At 44.9% G+C, this 22,193-nt stretch overlaps 1 protein-coding gene across 1 annotated transcript; it reads right to left on the minus strand.

The window, feature by feature from the left end:
• Positions 1 to 5,602: 5,602 nt before the first annotated feature.
• On the minus strand, positions 5,603 to 20,584 carry CDADC1 (cytidine and dCMP deaminase domain containing 1). Its single transcript, XM_063392090.1, has 9 exons — positions 20,428 to 20,584; positions 17,083 to 17,177; positions 15,437 to 15,614; positions 14,060 to 14,638; positions 12,099 to 12,148; positions 10,925 to 11,094; positions 9,688 to 9,877; positions 9,185 to 9,245; positions 5,603 to 7,918 (listed from the first exon to the last, which is right to left on the minus strand). Exons 1-9 carry the CDS (start codon positions 20,498 to 20,500, stop codon positions 7,845 to 7,847), a joined length of 1,470 nt encoding a protein of 489 aa, XP_063248160.1. The 5' UTR covers positions 20,501 to 20,584; the 3' UTR covers positions 5,603 to 7,844.
• Positions 20,585 to 22,193: the final 1,609 nt, after the last annotated feature.

Genomic DNA, 22,193 nt, shown 5'->3' on the forward strand with positions numbered 1-22,193 from the left:
TGTGAAACTGGAGCAGGGCTAAGAGAACTCAGGCCTCTTTCCAAGGGGTGCAGTGGTGTTTGGTCAATAGAGAAGCTTTTTCTCTGGGCCAAGAAATGCTTCATTTCTCTTTCTGAAGTAGAAGCACTTCAACTTTTTGGCTGAAAGCACCTTCCTGCAGAACATCTTATGCCTGGCAGTGAAAGTTGTTATGAGGCAGAGAGGATACAGGTTTTGGTCTCTGTGACATAAAAGGGAATTGTACATAACTCTCCCACTCCTTGACTAGGTGTTCTTGCATAAAGATACAGGTTTACATGGATGGAGTACAAGGTGTCCCAGAACCTCCTGTGGGAAGTTCAGCCCCGTGGTGAGAGGCAATCGTGTGAGCCAGAGCTGCTGTGGCCTGGGGAAGAGAAGGAGCTAAAGTCCCTGCCATCCTAGCCCATGCTGAAGGGAAGCACTGCCTCCAGCAAAGGTTCCAAACCCTCAGGGTCTGATGTGTGAGGTACCAGCAGCCCAAGCCAGCTCTGAGCACAGTTGGTGCTGGGCACGCAACATGGGATCAGGCTAAGGGGAACCCAAAACAGGTTAGCAGTTTTGGCTGTGTGGTTCAGCTCTAAGCCAAGTGTCTTACAGGGCTGTGACTTGGTCCAGCTCCCCCAAGAACCCCAGGGAGAAGCAGGCAGCGAGCCCAACCCTCTTGACTCATGATCCTGCTCCACAGTGCCTGCCTCGAGCTGGCCTCTCTTTCCAAGAATGGGAGAGGAGGAAAAACAATTAAACCACCCACCCTCCTCCTATGGCATTGGTTGCAAGGGGCTTTCCAAAAAAGGGTATAAATAACCTTTCCCACCTCAGGCTGTGTCGCGTTGAGTGGCAGCACGGGGACAGCCTGTACCGGGGGTGTAGCGCCAGCTCTCCCCGCCGGGCTCAGTAATGACAGGGACCGGTGACGTGCCAGCCGTGTCAGGCAGTGGCGTGCCTTGCCCCGTCACCACTGCTACAAGAGCCCCGTGGCTGTTTCCATCGCCCTACAGGCACTGGGGCGCTGGCAGCCGCTGGGAGGGCTTTGCTGCTGAGCATTGGCCCAGGACAGCCCCGCACTGCCCTCGCTGTCTGTGAGACTGCAGACCCCGGCTGTGGCACGGCACATCAGGCATGGCCAGGTGTCCAACAGGGTCTCAACCTCCTCCCTCTCTTGGTGTACCAGTTTCGCAGCTTGGTAGTGGTGCCCATAGGGCCATGGGATAGGGTGTGCTTTTCTTCAGAGCCTCTCCCCCAAGCACAGGTTTGGGAATGAAATTTCCAAATGTCATTTTGTCCCATGGCCAAAAATGTAACCCGTGTATTTTAACCACCACACTGTGCCAGCAGACACCTCCAGCATGTTGAGCTTTGACAAGTACTTGGACACAACCAGCACCTGACCAGCAAGGTGACAGGTAGGAACAGTTTCTTGGCTGCAGGACAGACACTAGCCCAGTCATGGCATCATAGCCCAGCTCCTCACAGTTAAAGAAACAAAACCCACCCAAATCCCCAAAGCAGCTCTCCTGGGGAGAGCTATTAGTCTGCCAGTGAATAGAGTTATTTCTTCTGAGTGCACGGAGAAGACAGCACCTTGTCTTTGGGGCCGTGAAGTGCCTTAACTCCCATGAACAGAAGCCCTTTATTTCCAAATTGCTGGGTACGTTGCCTCTACTGAAGCTTTGGCAATGCCCTTCAATTCCCTTGTAGAACAGCTGGCTTGACAGGCGTTTGGAGCGGATTTAAAAATACTGTTGCCAAAGCAGAGCCTGCTGCATCTGTTTGTGCAAACACTCAGTCAGATTTGGCTTTTCGGCACACCCCAGCACAGCCCTGCCCCGGCAGCCAGCAGGGAGCAAACAAACCCTGCCTTTGCTCAGGCAGATGGTCAGATGCCCAACAGGCTCTGTGTGCCTGGGACAAGTGGGGGCCTGTAAGGAGCAGGGCTCTTGAAATCCCATGGGGGAAGTGGAGAAAGGCATCTCCTCCCCATTTTAAAGCTGGGTGTGGGAGAAAATTTATATTCACAGATGAACTTGCCTTGTGCCCCAAGGAATGTCAAGGGCAAAGCCACAATTAGCTCATAGCACAGAGCAGGTTCTTGCTGTGGGCTGACAGCCTTCCTGTCAAAGGCTCAAAGGAAAGTGACACTGGGGACTAGCAGGCAAGAAAGCAGGATATCCCAGGGGATGGCAGGCATTGCAGCAGGAGGAGAGACATATGTTCATTCCAACAAAAGACCCAGCTCTCCTGCTAATACATACCACTGCTAGCCATGCAGTTAAGCTCCTCTGCTTCCTGCTGGCTTTTGTTTTCTCTAGCTAAATCTGACTTGCCCCACAGTAGGAATGCAAGACTAAGTGAAGGTGAATGCACTGGCATTCACACTGTCTTACATATATCTTTCAGGTAGTTCTGAAATAACATTGGGGAGGAGGAAATGTGTCTTTGCTGGCATTTGAGTGACATGTCCCTAAGGCCTGGCTCTAGCTGAAGTTATTGTTCAAGTACTTCATGGTTTCCCCACATTTCTTCAACCCTTTGTTTTTCCTCCAAGTTGGATATTTAGCTGCCCTGGAGAAAAATTTACTGGCAAAGCAGTGGGGTGTCCTCACTGGGGCCAAAGTACAGATAGTTGAGCAATGAGGGTGAAGAAGGAGGAAAAAGTCAGGCTCGGTTGGTAGTATATCTTTCTTATGCTACTGAGGAACATTTTGAAGCTGCTACAGATTCCATCCCTCCAACAATGGTCCTGTAGCTACAGAAGCCACCCAGTCCTGAGACAGAGCCTGACTCCCTGGGAAATCAAAGTGGAAAATTTCCTGTACGAAGAGCTGATATTTGGGGTGCAGAAGATAAATGTCACTCTGCAAAATACCCCAGGGAAAAAGCCATGCCCAGCATTTTCCTCTGCATGTCTGTTCCCAGCCCAAGCATGGTGAAACCTGTGCTGCTGCACGCCAAGCAAGAAGGCCCTTTATCTGCACAGCAGATATGCCAGACACAATTTTTCCTCTTCCCATTTACGAGCTTTGAGCTGCCTTGTGTGTCCTGACATTTATAATGAGCATCAGCACACCTTTGTCTTGTTGTGTCCGCAGCAGGACTCTCTGGCTACCAGTCACAATCACAGAATCATGGAGTGGTTGGGGCTGGAAGAGACCTCTGGAGACCACCCTGTCCAACCCCTCTGCTAAAGCAGAAACAGTTTGCAGAGTATTACACCAAGGTGGGTTTTGAGTGTTTCCAGGGAAGCAGACTCCACAGCCTATCTGGGCTGCCTGTTCCCGTGCTCTGTCACCCTCGCAATAGAGAACTTTTCCCTCCTGTTCACACGGAACTCCCTGTGTTTCGTGCGTACCCGTTGCTTCATGCTCCTGTCACTGACATACACTGGAAAGAGTGTGGCCTCACTATCATTACACACCCAGCCCTAAGACATTTGTTGCACTAAGATATGTAAATAATATAATATAAATTTTATGTAGCAGACGAGAGCTGCCACATAACTGCTGGAACGGCTCCAGAGCCCGGCACGCCGCGAGTCCCGGCATCCCGGTGGAGCCCGGCACGCCCTGGGTCCCGCTCCCCGCGCTGCCTCGCCGGGCATTTCCCTGCCAACAGCGCCCTCTCCCGGCCTTCTTTTGCCGGCGGGGGCGGCCGCGCTGGGGAAATTGATTTAATTTACTGCCAGTCAAATCTGAGCAGGGTAATGAGAAATAAACACGTCTTAGAACAACTTCCCCTTACTCCTCTCTTCTTCCCGAGCTCAACTGCACTCCCGAATTGTCAACCTTGTCCCCTCCAGCAGCACAAGGAAGAGGAATGGGAACTGTAGTCAGTCACCACACTTTTGTCTCTGACGCTTCTTCCTCCTCCCCATTGTGAGGGGATTCCTCACAAAGTTCCCCTGTTCCACCGTGGGGTTCCTCCTATGGCCGACAGTCCTCCATGAACTTCAGCGTGCATCCTTCCCTCGGGCTGCAGTTCTTCATGAACTGCTCCATTGTGGGTGGGTCCCAATCCTGCCAGCAAAGCTGCTCCGCAGGGGCTCCTCCCTCCGCTGACTCCCACAGATGCTGCCAGGAGCCCAGCACGGGCTTCCCACGGGGTCACAGCCTCCTTAGGCATTCACCTGCTCCAGCAGGTGGATGTTCTGGAGTGGAGTTCTGCACGGCTCGCAGGGGGATACACGTTCCCTGTGGGCCTCCCTGGGCTGCAGGGGCACAGCTGCCTCCCCATGGTCTGCACCAAGGGCTGCCGGGGAATCTCTGCTCAGTGCCCCGAGCACCTCCTGCTCCTCCTTCCCCACTCACCTCGGTGTCTGCAGAGTTGCTCCTCTCACATATTCACTTCTCTCTCTGGCTGTTATGGTGCAGCTTTTCCCCACTTCTTAAATCTATTATCCCACTGACACCATAGCAGGCTGCTGGGCTTGGCCTTGGCCAGAGGTTCACCCATCCTGCAGCTGGCTGGCATTGGATCTGTCAGATATGGGTGAAACTTCTGGAAGCATCTCACAGAACCAACCCCAGAAGCCACCCACTACCAAAACCTTGCTGCACAAGCCCAATACAACGGTAACCCAGATCTGTTTGGAATTGGCACATACCATCAGCCCTCTTTGCTTTCCTAATATCCAAGCAATGTCATTTACTGGATCCAGCAAATTAAAGCCAGATATTTGGAGTCTGGTCTGCAGGCACAGCGGCTGACACAAAAGGCACAACGGCTGTCTATTTAGAGGACAAAGCTTTTCAAAGTAGTCCCCACATTAAACATGGCTCTGGAAGCCTGTCCCTTTGCCAGCCTGGCTGTGTCCCACTGACTGCTCACTGTGGTCTATGATGACATTGCAGTTCAAGGGCACCTCTGAAACACATCTCCCATCTGTCCCCACTTACTGAATGTGGCTCTGTGACATAAGCCAGTCTTGGAGGGCACTGAGTGGATTCCTTTCAGCATAACAGGAAAACTAACGGTAGGAATAGCCATAATGCACTCCACTGCTATCAGGCCCTCAGTCCAAACGCCAGGGCTGGAAGCAGGTGGCTGTGAAACCCCTGGTGGGGCAGAGCCCCAGCATCACCCACTTGATGCTTCAGCCTCACTGCCCACAGCTGCTCTGGGGGCTGGCACCGCTCTTGGCCCCATCACCGCAGCGATCCCGCTCTGCCCTGCAGGGACGGGGAGCTGGGGCACCTGGCCATGCCCCTACTGGCATCTGGGCAGCAAGGCAGGAGGCGAGGCAGGGACCAGTGTTACTGCTGGATGGTCACAGCTTCATCCACTTCGATCCTCTCCAACCAAGAAACAGAGGGTGGCAGCTTGCAGGGCTCCCTGATGCAGTTCCCACTCTCCTGAAGAACAGGAAATTAATCCCCATCGGCCGGGGAAGGGGATCCCAGCCCTTTCCCAGGGCTGGCAGGAGGCATAGTCTCATGTTGTGACAAACTCTTCAGGCAGAGCAGAGGGAGGTGTTAGAGCTCAGCAAACAGTACCGGGCCTGTAAGGAGTGTGAGCGTTCCAAAGCACTACGTAATGTTCCTAATAACCCAAAGCCCTTAAAAATACACTTCAGTACTTACTGTCAGATTAATTTATTAGCAGGAAGCATGTTTTGCAGTAAGGCAGACAATTAACAGAGAATTTCTGCAATTCTCAGTCAGGAGGCCAAATTATTATGGACAGTTAATACCTGCAATTAAAATGATTGTTCTGAAATGAATGAGTCTCAAGATGCATATGGAAATGTCATACTATGTATAAAATATATAACTTTTACATTTCTTGAGTAAATACTTCGCAATTGTTATGTAAGAAACAAACATCCTAGAGTTGATTTGCAAAATAAGCACTGCAGGAGATGTCCAGTATTCTGTGGCTCTCCCTGGTAAGCACACAAGCAGAGCAGAACCTACAGAGCCCATAGGCTGAGAGAGGAACCCCATTTGCATTTCTCCTGTTGGCCAAGATAAAGTCCCTACTTCATAATTCCAGGAAAAAATAAAGTAGGATTATACTGACAATCTGAGCCTACAAAAACTTCTGAGCCTCAGGAAGTATCTATAGAGTATAGTAAGACAGAAACAGAGCCACGCTTTCAAGCCTTCAGCCTTACAAGGGATTCCAAGTTTCACAGAAAGTTTTGTAAAAAGTCTTCTTTTTAAAAGAAGTAATTAAAAATAAATGTAGAAGCTCAACTCCTCTTGAAGCAGAGATTACCAGCAGCATTCACTGCAGTATAGTTATTTCATGTGTGTGATATTTGACTTAATTTATTTCTCTGTGCACCCAGGCCACCTATGAAGGACTTTTCAATTTCAGCTGTTCCTATGAAGATACAGATTTTATTGATTTTGATACCAGCAAACTGATTACTATAAAACTTGAAGGTGCCTTTAATCTGGCCCTGTTTTTTTCCTTGCTTCTACTTCAAGTAGATGAGCATTGTCAATGGATTATGGAAACAAGAAGGTTTCAGTGGGTGGACCACGGCAGACTTTTTATTCTAATTTGGACAGTGTACACTATCCAGTCACAGCCTTGCTACCCAGTTCCAAGCTTCCCCAATACCTAAAAGAAACAGAAAAAACCTACAGATGCATCTTAGATGTGATTGCCCTTCCAGGACTTTAAGAAGGGCAGCAAAGACAAGATGCAGGAAAGAACTGGGAAAGTGCTGTTTATATATCCTACCAACAAGAGCAGAAAAAGATTTCAGGTATTTGCACTGGAGAGCTCAGCAGAGGAGTGAACAGAAAGTCTTGGGACATCTGCTAAAACAAACAGTTTGAGGTCAGATTCAAATCAGGAAACAGATGGGAATCAAAAGATTCTGGGTACAACTCTTTGTTCTGGTTATGCATTACTTGCCCCCTCAACTAGCAGCAAAACTAGACTGCAGTTTCAGTGGCTGTCACCACAATGTCACCCTTTAGTGCAGTCATCCAAGAGATGGGCATCTGAAAAGATTTGGGCTATTCCACTGGTACAGATCATCCTATCTTAGAAACAACAGACACTGGTGATTTATTAGCTTCTGTAGTCCTAGGAGCCTGTCAGTGAAGATTAACAAAACTCAACACTAGCAATTTTCACAGATGTAGGTGCCAGTGAGATGCATACAGCCAAACACTTTTATGCCTGTCCCCAGAAGCTGAGAAAAAGCAAAGCTAATCTTTATCTTCATTAATTCAGATGGACTGCATGTGGGGCAGCACAGAGAGCAGCAAGGCAAGTACCACAAAACGAAACAGCTCTGCCGCTATGGTGGGAAGTGTGATTGGTATCCAAATCATTCAGCTAGCAATGGCTGCTATCCCAATGGTTTTGTGTCCATTATACTGAGAAGAAGACTGAGAAGCAAAAGCCACTGTCAAGAACAGAAATAGTTGCTGGTGGTTATTTACCTACCATTTCCTAGAAGATTCCCTTGATGATTGTATTTGAAGAAATACAGCTTATTTCTGCCATTTGCTAGCGCAGAACTTATAAATCCATTCCCTCAATCCATACCCCAAGTACCTAAGACACCATTTTATTATTACTCTGACCTACCACCCATGAACTTTCAGTATGTATTTTTTAAGGTGTTAAAAATGATCAGCCACCCAGTTACTTTCACAGAAAATACAAGCAGCATTTTTTTTTTGCCTGGAGCTTTTAAATTAAAAAGACCTACAGGTAACGCTGTAAAACATTAAAGACATCATAAATAAACTTATTCTAAAATTCACTTTCCAAACAATAAATAAAACTGTCCCTTATCTGAAAGTGCAAACAGGCTGCATTATAAAAAGTATGACGCAAGACTGCAGGATGTGCTTAATTATTCAGTAATGACCAAGACACAGTTTCTTGCTTTGGTGCTGCTGGTCATCCAGCGATTTTGTTTTCTGGACCCCATCTAAAGAAAAAAAATGCATGGAACATTAATATAACAGCAAGCATGGCCTAATACTCATCATGGACAGGTATACTGGAATAACACTGGAGGTGGGGAATGGGGTTGAGATTGTCTTCTTCCCCTTACAGAGGAACATGCAGTAATCGTAGCTAAGAGGAATACACCAAGGAAAGAGAGGAACTTAAACCAGTTCAGTACTGAAGATGCAGGCACACCACATTAAAGAAAACTATGTTAGAGAAATAAGCCCTGTGAAAAGTTGTCAAACAAAGTACCCTAGGATTAATCTTTCTCCAGCTGGGTCTAAAAACCATTAAAAGAGAGAGGAACAAACAAGCCCTAACGTTTTGCAGTGATCACTAATGCCATAAACACTACTCTGAGCCCTTCCCTCCCCACTTCCCCAGACCGTAAGGAAGTAGCTAACAAAGCGACTACTCCACAAATCTGTCTCAGTACACATTAGGAATTTGCTTGGAGTATTGTGGCCATTTGTGTGCCACAAAAACTACCTCCAGTCTTTTTTGTGCTCCTAGCACAGTACTCAATGCATCTTTACACTGCATCTTCCTGCTTGAAGCACAAAATTATTTAGCTGCTATTTTCCATGTTGTTTTCCCTTTGGATGAATAACATTTTAAGGATTGGTAGCTGACAGTAGACGCCTATGGTGGGTCTCTTTTGTAGCACAAAAAGGCTTCAGAATAAGACTTATCTAAACTCTGTTTTGAAAAGGTGACAGCTCCCTTGCTACAGGGGTGTATGTCAACAAGGATTTTGTGAACTTTATATTATACATGTGTGTATATATACACAAATATAAAAGCACTGAAATGTTCTGCAGAACATATATAAATGACCTGAAGGAGTCCAGTCCCATTTATCTTGAAAAATAAGGGTACTGTTTTTTGAACACAATCTAAAAAGTCTTTCTAGAACAAAATGTAAAACATGATCAAGTAATCTGAAATGATCTACGTGCCAAGCAGCATGTTGCTGACCTTCATAATAGCACTGCTGGATTTTGTAATGTGTATCAATGCCAAGCATTTTGTTACAAGTTAGTTTACCTATTACAGGCAGTTATTACCTATTACAGTTAGCTCATCTATTCAAAAACCTCAGAAAACTTCTCATAGCAAAATTTAACTCATTGAAATCAAGACTAATTAAGACTAAACCATCCCACAGGGAATCAGGTTGGTTTAAAATGTGATCTCACTTACTAATTTCAGTCATAAAACGAATTAATAAAAAAATACTTACTTTCCCTGGCTGTAGGGTCATGGAATTCAAGTGCATTAGTGTGCAATGGACTTAGTTGCCACTGGTAAAAGAAGAAGAAAATGTTTACTTATTCCAGAAGACAGAAGAAGGAGCAAAGTGAGACAGGAAAAGTACCCTACAGGCCTTCACTAAGAGGCATAACTAGGGGTGAACACACTTGCTTTGAGGACTAGTAGCTATTACAGGCATGCAGACATTAATTTCCTTGAGAAGGGGGAAGGAAGCTGTTCACACCGCCAGTGCTGCAGTTTGCCATGGAGAGTGCCCTGACTGCAGGTGCTCATGGCCACGTTCAAAGGCTTGGCCCACCCTCTGGCTCATGGCACAGCACTGCTCCCCAGAACTGCGACAGAGCAACCTCTCAGTTCCACTCACCCAACTGAACAGCACAGCGCTCCTCCTTGCTGGCTGCAGACTGCTCACTCTACTCTCCCATCAATGCTGCCCCCAGTTTTTAGAATACAGTACACTTAGACACTTACTGTAAATTTGCTTACACCCTCAAGTTCACCAAACTTCATATAGGATATGTCTGCTTTCTTTTTTCCAGCATCAACATCTCCTGCATAGATCTGCTTGATACCAGCTCCTTTAATTAAAGGGACACATTCGTCACATGGACATTTTGTTACAAATATCATGCTTCTCTCGTCTGGCTTTATTTCTCGACACCTACAAACAGTCAGAAAACAGAATTTCAGAGTTTGCATCTCAGTAGTTTTGAATTGTGACAGATTTGATGCCTCAAAAAGCAAGCAAAGAAGTGATATTTACTCTCAGAAGCAACTTAATCCTAATCAAGTGCACAAGTACACAGTGGAATCTGGTTTGGTTTCACTATCTGTGAACAACATCCATCCCACATCCCCACACCTATTATTGTTGGAAGCTTCATCGACTCCCACACTTCCTCATTTTGGGTTATAGCATGATCTAGCAAGAAGCAGAGCCAGTGGTTTGTATCTGAAGGATAGCTGAAGGAGCCAATACTCTTTAAAACCCAAATTCATATAAGAATCTGAAGAAAATCCAGGAGCTGGCTGTGTCCATATATATCCAACATCTACATCACAGGCATAAAAAAGACTCTCATTGTAATCCACAGTTCATCACAGTGACGTCACACATTGTTCTAGTTTGGGCTGGAATACAGTTAATTTCTTCTCAGCAGCTGGTGAAGTGCTGGCTTTTGGATTTAGTACGAGAATAATGTTGAAAACAGACTGTTTTAGTTGTTGCTAAGTAATATTTACTCTGAATCAAATGCTTTGATTGACATTCTGGCAGTGAGGAGCTGTGCAAGAAGCAGGAGGGGTGACCCAAACTGGCCCAAAGGATATTCCATGCTAGAGGGTGTCACTCCCAGTATATTAACTGGGGGAGTTTACCTAGAAGGGACATTGATCAGAGTTTGGGAATGGGGTATGGCATTGATCAGTGGCTGGTGAGCAATTGTGTTGTGCATTGTTTGTTTTTACCTTGGGTTTTATCTTTATTATCTTCTATTATTATTAATAAATTTTGTTTCAATTATTAAAGTGTTCTTGTCTCAACCTACAAGTTTTACTTTAGATTCTTCTCCCCATTCCACTGGGGCAGGGGCATGAGCGAGAGGCTGCCTGATGTGTACCTTCCCCACTGGGCTTAAGCCACAACATGCATTTGTCATTGTTGTTTCAACCATCTCACTCTTCTCCATGGTAAAAATAAACCCTTTACCTGAATGTCAGGGCGTTCTGCTCCGCATGGATAATGTATCTGAACTTTCTGATTTCCCGATCTTTTTGCTTATCATCCATGTGTGGAAAATCTGCATATTCAGATCCAACAGGAAAGGCATTGTAACCACAGCCTACAAAATACATTGCTCCTGTTCCATCACAGCCTCTCTGCAACAGTAAACAAAGCATCAAATTTGGAGGCATTTTAACTGAGTTCTAAGTCAAAGTCAAAGCTGTGCAATGTATACTTTTGTGTGATCAGACAGCTCAGCTCTTGCCAAACTGCTCCATGTCTGTGTGAAGCTTTTCCACTGAGCCCTGGAGGAGCTGCACAGGTAAAGTGTGACACCTCAGGTACCTGCACCAGGCTTTTGAGGCTCTCCTTTTGGCAAGCAGTACTGACAGCAGGGACAAGAAGTCTGAAGGATTCAGTCCTTAACAGTGTCCATGATTAAATACAGCCGGAGTTCATCCCTGATGTGCCAGAGATGGCATTTTGCCTGTCTTTTAACAGACCCAGTGACCAGTGGGCTGATAAGAGGCGATTGGTGATTGAAGTAGAAAAAGATATAAAACAGCAATAAGCAGCTGATGATTGAAGTGTTAAAAACAAATTAAGAGGATGTTGCAGCTGTGTGAAGCATGAGGCTTCCTGGGATTGGTAACATCCATAAGCAGAGATACAAAGAACAAAACCTTTCTGTTTGAATGGGAAAAAGCACTGTAACAATATTCATAGAAAAATAGCACTTTGATCCAAAAAGGAATGTGCTAAAGCCCACACAGCATTTCAACTGCAACAAATATCCTCAGGAAACTGTCAGGCTACAATTGCACTGAGAGCTCTCCTAAAAAGAGCTGCAAAGAGGGGCCATGCAGGGCACATGCTGCCTGAGCAGCAGCTGTGGAAAACCTTCTACCCAGGATAGCTGGAATAACTGACAATGACTGGGGAAGCAGGTGCACTGAAAACCCAGGCAGAGACACTGTCGTCGTTACTAAAATCATTTATACTTCCCCTTCACCTTAAACATAACAATGAACCAGTCATTAACTTAGTTACTAAAGCTGTGTGTATGGAAACCAGAAGTGTATAAACTTTAGGGCAATAACAAGCTCAAAGCCAGTGTATGAATTGTGAGTGCAAGAAAAAGTAACTTTTTCATACTTACTGATTTTTCCTCTGCCCAAATAATAGCTCCAACTCCAGTTTTATGATCCTCTAAAATACATAACATTTTAGGAGTAAATAACAAATAAAGCAGTTTGAGTTACCTATACATCAACATATGACATCCTAGAGTAAAGAATAACATTTATTGTTACTTTGTGACAATAAGAATTATTGTCAGAATTGTGGCAAAAAGATTAAAAGCTTAGAAATCATGAGTCTACTGTAAAAGCTGGGTGTTCTCTGTGTACATTTGTTCACAAATTAAATGAAGCAACCAACACATAGATAAGAATATGTGTGCCAAGAACATGTGTGGACAGGTTCACTAATGTGAGACGGCAAACTGATAGAAACCTTCTTGTTGTTTACTACTTAATTTAATGACTTAATTTCTGCCATTCTTTATGGTTCTGTGGTCTGAAGTACTATCAAAATCAGTTCCATTTTATACCAAATTCAGAGACAAAATATTAACAATTGTATTTTGGGGGTGTATTCTATCACCATAGGAAAACCAGTACAGAGCTTTCATTATATGACTTGGATGGTTTTTATGGCACTTGAAAGATCTTCCCCAGTAGCTACTGATGAGAATCTTGACCAGTTAAAACAGAACATATCAAGGAGAAAAACACTTCAGGCTTCCACTAATTAATATTGCAGGACACTGTTTCCATGAATCATTTCTATCATCCTCAGTATCACTACCATATGCAATCCCTCAAAGAGGGTCTTTCCTGTCAAAGATGTATTTTATCAAAGCTCTCTTAATTTATATTCTGCATATTTATTAGTCACTGATGAAGAGAAGATGATAAGGACTGATCAAACCAGCAAAGAAAACATCATATGTTCTTGCTCATTTTATATCCACCTATATAATAGTCTAAAGCACCTAAATATGTGTGTGAGCCGCTATTTATTTTAATTTCATTATAGTACAATAAAAGTTGACTCAAAACCCAGACCTGAGTCCAGGCTACAGGTAAACTTGAACTTTGCTGCTCCCAAGAGTGAGTACTCAAGCTTGGTCATTCCATCTTGTTCTGTATAACAGCAGCTGTACAAAGAACTCATAACTGGTTCCATGAAGCTTCTGAATTACATCTAAAAATGTGATCTCTGCAATTTTTTGGAGATAAAATTGCTGAGGGTACCTGACTTGGTTGGTTTTGGATGGATGTGTTGGGGGATTTGTTTTGGTTTAAGCTTTATATATGTACTATTTGTTTGTTTACAATGGTTTTAAAAAAAGGCAACTATCATATCTAGAGTACAAAAAACATTCTTAGGGAGTACCATCAATTTTAAAGTTTCATATGCTGTTCTCTGGAAGAACTTATCACTTTCCTGCATTGGTACTCAGAGAGAATAAAGCAGCTAACAGAAGTCACCTCTATCAAGAGAGAGTCAATAACCATCTTTCTACCTCAGAAGCCTGGACATAAAACTCCAGCATATGTGCAAAGAAAACCCCCATCAGAAATATAAGCACTTCCACTAATAACATTAGGACTAAGAGACCTCATGTAACTGTACTTAATGTCCTACTGAAGGATATTATGTCACTGCTTTTTTTTTGAAGTGTACATTATCTGCTTGAAATATTGACATTTATTTGATTACAGAAGCATCTTGTGAGACCTCAGTAAAAAGAGCAGCTTGAAGGATTTAGATGCCATTCTGCTCCATTTTCAGTTGGGCGTTGGACACATGGGCAGGGCAGGGTTTGCCAGCACTGCATGTGAAATACCTGCACTGATTTCCTCATGCAAAGCCTCCACACACAATACTGTGTGGCCCTGTGGAGCCTTTACCATTACTGCTGCACTCGTTTCACATGTGTAGGAGTGGAATTGAGAATTCCTTGCTCAAGGAAGCATGTGGAAGAATAAGACTGAAATCAGGAACTCGCTCTATGGACGAGACCCCGTTGTTCCTGCTCCGGTATGGACTCACCTGTCCGATATGCAAGCAGCCTGGCTTGGATCATGCAGTGCCTTGCCACGTCCTGGGGCAAACACTGATCGTCGGCTTCACTTGTTCCTTGGGACCCACTCCTGTGAAATCCAAAGCATCCAAAGACAGGGACACTGGCAGCCACTGACGCCAAGACCAAGACAAGATCTTTCATATTCTGCCTAAGGTTGCTGAAGTACGGGTTTTCGCAGAGGTTCTCCAGTCCTATTGTCATCAATATTTGCTTGTGCATTTCCTCATTTGAAATTAGAAATAAACTTTCATACTCTTTTATTCTCTCTTGCCTACACGCAGTATAAAAGTCGGTGTTACAGTCAGGCTGTGATTTTGCTATTTTCTGAATAAAATCAAACTTGGTGGAAGTTTCTTCAATAAACTGCACCATGTAGCACACCAAAGGCTGAAGCAGCACACACACGCGAGCACGACTGTTTGACTTCAGTCTTTCCACGGCTTTGGCATCCAGCTTTGCATCCTCAGTGCTCATTGGATTGGATACCTCGTTCTGCAAGCTGATTTCAGGATCTGCAGGCCAGTAAGAAATCCTGTTCACCCCGGCTGGAAGAGAAGATGATGCAGCAGAAGGAAGCATGCAAGTGCAGTGGAACATAAAGCTTATATTCAACACGCTATTGTCTAACCCTGGTTTACTTCTTTAGGGCCCCAAGTATTGCCTAATGGGTGTCTAGGCAAGAAAAATGCTGGTAGATACAAGTAGCAAGGGTTATCCAACCTGACAATCGGACTACAGATAAAAATTTGAGTTACCCAAGTTCTCAAATCTTTGTGACTGCCTAATTTTGCATCTTAAATCCAACAGATAAATTAGCAACATACAAAAAGAAATTAGCACTGATAGACACTGCTGCTGAGATTAAAAACCAGTTTTTGCAGAAAGGCTGTACCAGCAGATCCCATTTCTAGAAGTGAATGATCTGGTTTGTCTTCATCTCTCACGGGAAATGGAAACCCTTAAGTACTCCTTTGATTTCTGCACAAAAACCCACTCTTCCCTGGTGTCAGTGATGTGCAATGAGAAAGCAAGGAAAAATACATCCAGCTAGGCCTCATCATCAGGCTTAGGGCTGCTCTGGCAGAGTGCACAGGACCATCAGAAGCTCAGCAGTGCATCCCAGCTGAGTATTAATGGTTGCATACTACAGAGAAACAGGGTCTCGTCAGCAAAGCCCAGTTTCCTGACCACGGCTCCAGGAAACGTACATTCATCCTTATGGAAAACATCAAGGCCATACAAATCAGGGACTGCCATTCACAACTGGTCAGTCCAAAGAGAAAACAGGCTTTCTGTCCAAACAAAAAAACATTTACACCTACTCTACTACAGTCATTGCTTACCATTTACAATCATTTTTAAGCAAGCTGAGCATGGTTTTCTGGAAAAATAAAGGTCACAGTTTTTAAGTCTTGATCCATGTTTAATGAGTGCAATCTGGCCAGCATGCAAGTCTGTACTGGAGCAATGAAGACCAATAATCTTCATATTTTTCACCACAACTAGACCACTCTTCTTCACCTACAGAAAAAGGCATTGTTATTACTTTATGTTTTTTTCAACATTGAGTCCATAAAGATGTTACAGTTCCTCTTTGGATAACAGTAACCAACCAGCAGCAGAGCACAGAACTCTTCAGAACAAAGGGATCATTGAATAACCTGCACTTCCCTAAGTGCTTCTTTTTGTTGTTTTGTTTTCACGTGTGCCTGTTAATATCAGGGTGTCTCTGTCAAACTCCAAAGAGGGACTTGTCACAAATTCCTGATTTTTTCTGGTTATTGCTTTACCTGTAACAAAATCCAGAAGCGGCATAGAAAATTCTGTCAGTTACAGCTGAAACCTTCTCTGAATCAGCCAGCATCTGGAAATGCTCATGAATTTAATTTCTATCTTAAGCTTGATCATCCTAGGAGCCAATAGCTTCTATAGCTTTATTTCTGTCTCTTCATTTATGTAATGAATCCTGGTTCTAAAGAATCTTCCATGGAAGAAGTCTCCATACCACAGACAAGAGCTATTACATCTAGATTCCCATGTATTGTGAGAAAACTGGATACAAGCTAGCTTGATGAAGCTGGTGAAACAGATCTCAATATGCAATTCAGCTGCTACTGAACACTGCTGCCTTAGATCTGTAAATTGTTCCACTGCTTTGTGGCTACGGAAATGAGACTTTACTAAAGCCCTATATGCAAGCCAAGTGCCATTTCTGACTGAATTACTAAATTTCAAAGTGCATTTGAAGGCTGTAGGTGCTGTTCATCTTTCCCTCTTTCAGATCTAGCCTGGGACAAATCCAGCTCTGCAAATGAGGCCTAATTGGCACGCAGATTATATTCCTATCTTTTTGTGCCCTGGCTGATAACTGGGCTGCAGATCTTGGCACATGGGTATGCTCTGCAAAATGCAGTTATCATTTAAAGAGCCCAGTAACAACTCTGAGCACAAAAGGTCAGTCTGAAAATGCCTCTTGACTTTGAAGAGTAACAGGCCACTGTTTAGAAGACTCACTCTCAAGGGCAGTTTCTTCTCCTTGTAACTGAAGTAGTTATCTACAAGTTCTTGATCAGCAAACATTTCAAATACTCATGTACCCCTCCACTGTATAAAAGAACTCATCTACAGTCATGAACACTGTAACTCTAAAAGAGTCTCTCTACACCAACAACCATCTTGACTTTACACACAGGGTATAACCACATCTCCTTTGTCACGCTCTTTAACACACCTGCCATTTTTAATGCTTGCTTCACCTCTTGGGGTATATACCTTGGCTTTCAAAGTTTTTCAGAAATAGCATGCTATTTAGCCATTTTGCTATTTTTCTCCCACCACTGGTACTAGGAAATATTTGAAAAAAGTTTATTACATTTGGTTGGTTTTGGTTTTTTCAGCTGGACTATGTCCCATCTAAAGAACAGTTGGGTTAAATTCACTGAAGGAGCTCTTCAGAAAGACCAATTAACAATAAGCACAGACATTTTACCTGGGATTTTTTCTGCTGCTCAGCTGAGGGAAAGAGCTCCATCCAGAGACTTAATAAAGTAAAAAGATTGACCTTAGAAAGTCTTGGCATTTGACCTGTTATGAAGGAAAAAAAAGAAATATTTATTAGAGAATACTTAGAAAGAAACTCCATATCGCTGAACATTATTTTTCAAGTCTTCTAGACCACAGGTGCTACAGAAGCCGGTTCATCAATCCCTTCTGCTCTTTCGCAGCTCCACCCTCACTCTCCTTCTCAGGGCAGTCATTCCTACTCGGAATGTTCCCATCTAGATGCAGAGCTCAGATCTGTGCAACAAGAGGAACTGGTGAAACTTTCACTGAAACTGAGTTAGTTAGTTTGACTCAGAGGTGTAGAGCACAAATCACAGATCAGATCACCAGATCCCACACAACTTAATATGTTCATATGATTCACAGATGCTTACAGAAATCTGAGACAGCTTCTAATTCAGCTTAAGGTCACCACAGAAGAGGGCAAAAATATCCAGGCACACACATCAAGATCTTACACTGCTGCCTACAGCCAGAGTGGACGAGCCATTGTGAAACCTTCCAGTTACATCAGTTCTGGAGATCCTGCCTCTGGATTCTTAGTCTGCTTAGATTTTGGCTACGCTTTTACAAAAATTCAAACTTTTTGCTCAGGCCATCACTTCTGACAAAATATTCAAATGCAAAAATCCCTTCTCGGAGCACCACCTTGTGCTGTGCTTCTTTTCAAAATCTGGGAGTTGTCCCACAAAAGAAAAAGGAGGAAGTACCCTGCTGCTCGCTAAAGCTTGCACTATTCCAGATGTAAAGCTATCTTGCCTCACACTTGGCAAGAAGTTAATTAAGTCCTTGAAATATCTCCAGTCCCCATTTCAGGGCTGCTTACAGAGAGCTGTAATGAACACATATCCCTCTGCAAGTCTCACACGTGCTGACAAGAGTATTATTTCTGTTTCTGTCTTTTCCCACAAATGTTACAGTTTTTGCAAAGGAGGAAATGGCAGAAGCAAGAATGGAACAGAATAGAGAAAAACATTCTTTAAGTAGTTCCAGCAGCTTGGAAGAGATACAATCAGATTACCTGGCTGGGTGAGAGGGTTAGTTTAATGGCATGTTTGTGAGCCCAAACAATTAGGACAACAAATAAACATATTGAATCCATGACTGAAACACCATTTTCAGATGATATTTTAGCAGCTTTTTTCACACATAAGTGTGGTTTGGGAAAGCAACTATAGTCTGTCAGCAGCACTATCCAATGCCACACTGTCCACTCTTCCTTAGGCTGCACAAGCACTGCAAGGGGCACCTGGTTAGCACGTGTGCTAAAAACGTACATGGCAAGCAGCACACATCAAGATTTGTTGTCACTTGTACTAAAAGCAAACTGTAAAAGTTAAGTCTACAAGCCACATCTAAAGAAGCAGAATGTGTTTTGTTAAATGGGCATTTGAGTTCATCCTCATTACAGCCCCTGTTTACTCCTGTCATAGCACACACATGTGCAGTTCCCAAGTGGCAAGTTAAAACAAACAGTGCAGTTTATACCAATGAGTATATACCAACAATTTGGCACACAGAGTAGACTTAAAACTGCATGCACCACAAAAAAGTTTTAATTATTCTTTGTTTGCTGGCACCTAACCCTAATGTGACCTGTCTAACACGTGAGAACCAAACTGAAGCACATCCTGAAGAATGAGATGCAGGAAAATATTATGAAGAACAAAAGACCTTTAGTTAGAGTTGTATCTGTGTGTTTGCATCTTCACTCACTTAGGTAGTTAAACACTCCCTTAAGTTCAACAGGATGAAGAGAAGGATGATTAAAGCGGACTGGAAAAGAGGCAGAGGACATCTTACAGAATTAAAAACAACTACAGCAGACTGGGGAAGTAAAGGAATCAGGCTCTCTGCTACTGACAGCAAGGCCACAGAAAAAGGAGTGCTCTTTCCAGGTGCATCAGGCCCACTTCACACACAGGTAGGATTTTATCCTCCTGGTTACAGATCTTGCTTCAGTGAGGCGAGGCATGCTCCAGGGACAGTGTGCTGTGAAGGCTGGTGACAAAACCCTGCTGCACCTGGAAGCAAACAGGAGCAGGGCACAGCCTACCCGGACATGGCTCAGATCCAGGATTGTGTCCTGGCTTTAATGCAGGAGCTCCTAGCCCAAAGTCTGAAAGGCTTCTTACAAGTGCTTGAGGAAGCCAGCAGTGACATCAGTCTGCTGCCTGGGAAAAGGAAACTAAAACCCATTTCCAGAGTTTAACCATTTTGCTTGTTTGGAAGGAGGATTTCCATAAAACCAGGATGAAACAAAACTCATACACCTACGCAGGAGACCTGGCTGTCCTGCCATGGTGCTCAGTCTGAGAACCATCTATACATCACATCTGCATGCACACACCACTCCCTTGGGACTGCAATGGTGGGATCTGTGGAATCTATCAGCACATGTTTCTCCTGGGCACCCCAGCACTGTGAGAAAGCTGCTTTTTACCAAAGCCATACCACGGGCCTGCTCTGGGGTAAGTAAGAACATCCTTCAGAAGGCAAAAGTTTTCCTGCACATTGTGTTGTATGCACATTAAATACACCTGGTACAGGGCTGGAGGAAGAAATCACTGTAACGGGGCAGAAGGGGGAGGAAAATACAAGCTTATGTCAGCAAAAGGCCCTCATGGAGAGGGGCACTGTCAAGCAGCAGCGGGAGAGGATGGAGGAGATACATATACATATATATATATTTAATGTATAGATACATGCTTAAAGATACTACACAGAAGTATAGACATAATTTACGTATATATACACATTGTGTACATAGTATAAAGTGTGCATATATATATAAAGTATCTACATGCTTATATACTAGAGATATGCTACATATATATTTTTATATATATCTATACAATATATTTTTTTAATATGAAAATATAGGTACACGTAAGTACATATATACTTTATATGTATACACACATATACGCTACATATGTAGATATACTGTATGTATATGTACATGCACGCTGTCTGTGCGGGGCAGGAGCACTCTCTGAAGCATCACCGGCGGAGGGGGAAGGCGCGCGCTCTCTGAACAGCCCCGGGAAGAGGCGGAAAGAGTCTCTTAAGGAGAGGACAAACCGGGCGGCCTCTCGAAGGACCCGGTGGGCGAGGCGAGACCCGCGAGGGGTCGGTCGGCGCACACCCCCCTCACACCCGCCTGGCTCGGCCCGGCCCGGCCGGCCCGGCCCGCCGTCAGCGCCGCGGTTCCCTCACTGCGGGGCAGGCCCCGGCCCGCTCCCCCTCCCAGCCCCGCAGCCCGGCTCACCGGCCATGCTGTCGGTCTGCGTGCTGGCCGCTTTGACCCGCGGCCCCGCCGCCGCCTCCTCCGCGCCGTGCATGGGTGCCGGTGCCCGGAGCCCCCCGCCGCCGGCCCCGCACCGCCCTCAGGGCGGCACCGCCCCCACGGCCGCCCCGGGGCGGGGCCGGTCGCACGGCAACGGCCGCTGACGGACGGGTGCCTCGGCCAATGGGAAGGCCGGAGGCCGCGGGGGGCGGGGCTCGACGGGGCGGGGCGGGGCCGTGGCGCCCGGCGGGATCGGCGCTCCGCAGCGGGAAGTTAACGGCGAGCACGGGAGCGCGGGGCCAGGGCGTTGGAAACGACCCGCAAGGATCAACCAGCTCCTGCCAACTCCAGGCTCTGCACAGGAGCACCCCCAGGAGTCCCACCATGCGCCTCAGAGCACTGTCCAAACGCTTCTTGAACTCTGTTCGGTTCCAGTGCCCAGGCACCGCTGGGTGAAGAACCTTTTCCTGATATCCAACCTAAACCTTCCCTGCCACAGCTTCAGGCCATTCTCTCGGGTCCTGTCACTGGTCACCCCAGAGAAGAAATCGGTGCCTGGCCCTCCTGTTCCCCTGACGAGGAAGATGTAGCTGCGATGGGGCCTCCCCTCAGTCTCCTCCAGACCTGAACAGACCAAGGGGGCAAGTAATGCATAACCAGAACAAAGAGTTGTACCCAGAATCTTTTGATTCCCATCGGTTTCCTGATTTGAATCTGACCTCAAACTGTTTGTTTTAGCAGATGTCCCAAGACTTTCTGTTCACTCCTCTGCTGAGCTCTCCAGTGCAAATACCTGAAATCTTTTTCTGCTCTTGTTGGTAGGATATATAAACAGCACTTTCCCAGTTCTTTCCTGCATCTTGTCTTTGCTGCCCTTCTTAAAGTCCTGGAAGGGCAATCACACAGCTCCTCACGGCTGACCCTCAAGGACCTGCACCACATTCACAGCTCTCTTTTGGACACTCTCTAAAGCAGAAGCAGAAGACTCTCAGAATATTCTGAGTTGGAAGAGATCCACCAGGGTCATCAAGTCCAACTCTTGCTTGAATGGGATCCCAGATATTTCCTGGAACAGGCGGCTCAGCTGCAAATGGTGCAGGAGGAGCAAACACCAGACCCTGGCTACTGTGCTTTACTCTCTGGAGGGGTTTGGGAGCTGTGCTCGGACTGATTATTCAGCTTTCAGCAGAGGTGTCTGGAGGGACCAACCTTCATTAATAAGCTCTGCTGGGCATCGTGGTCTGTGTAAACCAAGGCATCTGCTTGTGACCTCTGGGCTTTTTGACCAGAACCTCTGGGGTGGAGTGGTTAAGGTCCCTGCCACTTTTTCTAATTATCAGGATATGTAAAATCTTCTCTGTGGATACATTTTTTGAGATATCTCCACAAACTGCTGTCATGTATAAACCCCCAAATAGTTATTCAGAGCCAGTGAGAAAAAAAAAAAAAAAAAAAAAAAAAAAAAAAAAAAAAAAAAAAAAAAAAAAAAAAAAAAATCCCATCTTGAAGAGTTACAGAAGTCCTAGACCATCTAGACTAAAAAGGCTAAGGACTAGAAGGACTGAAAATTAGTAAAAGAATTCCTGAGGATGTGACCTAAAGCAATACAGAATTTTTTGAATCTCAAATCAAGTCAATTGAAGCCTACAAACTGGATAAGAGCATGAATTAGGTTATAAATAGTTTCTTTCTAAGGATCATTTTGTTTCCTGTATGGCCAAAAATTAATTTATTTGTTGTGCATGCAT

This window comes from Prinia subflava, chromosome 3 (genome assembly GCF_021018805.1).
Source record: "Prinia subflava isolate CZ2003 ecotype Zambia chromosome 3, Cam_Psub_1.2, whole genome shotgun sequence".
NCBI classification, from domain to species: Eukaryota; Metazoa; Chordata; class Aves; order Passeriformes; family Cisticolidae; genus Prinia; species Prinia subflava.

Coding starts and splice junctions, on each gene's coding strand:
- CDADC1 (XM_063392090.1), bottom strand. CDS start 20,500: ATGCACGGCGCGGAGGAGGCGGCGGCGGGGCCGCGGGTCAAAGCGGCC. Junction 14,639..15,436: donor CTTAAAAATGATTGTAAATG/GTAAGCAATGAC, acceptor CTTCTCTTCCAG/CCGGGGTGAACAGGATTTCT. Junction 11,095..12,098: donor TTTGGGCAGAGGAAAAATCA/GTAAGTATGAAA, acceptor TTACTGTTGCAG/AGAGGCTGTGATGGAACAGG.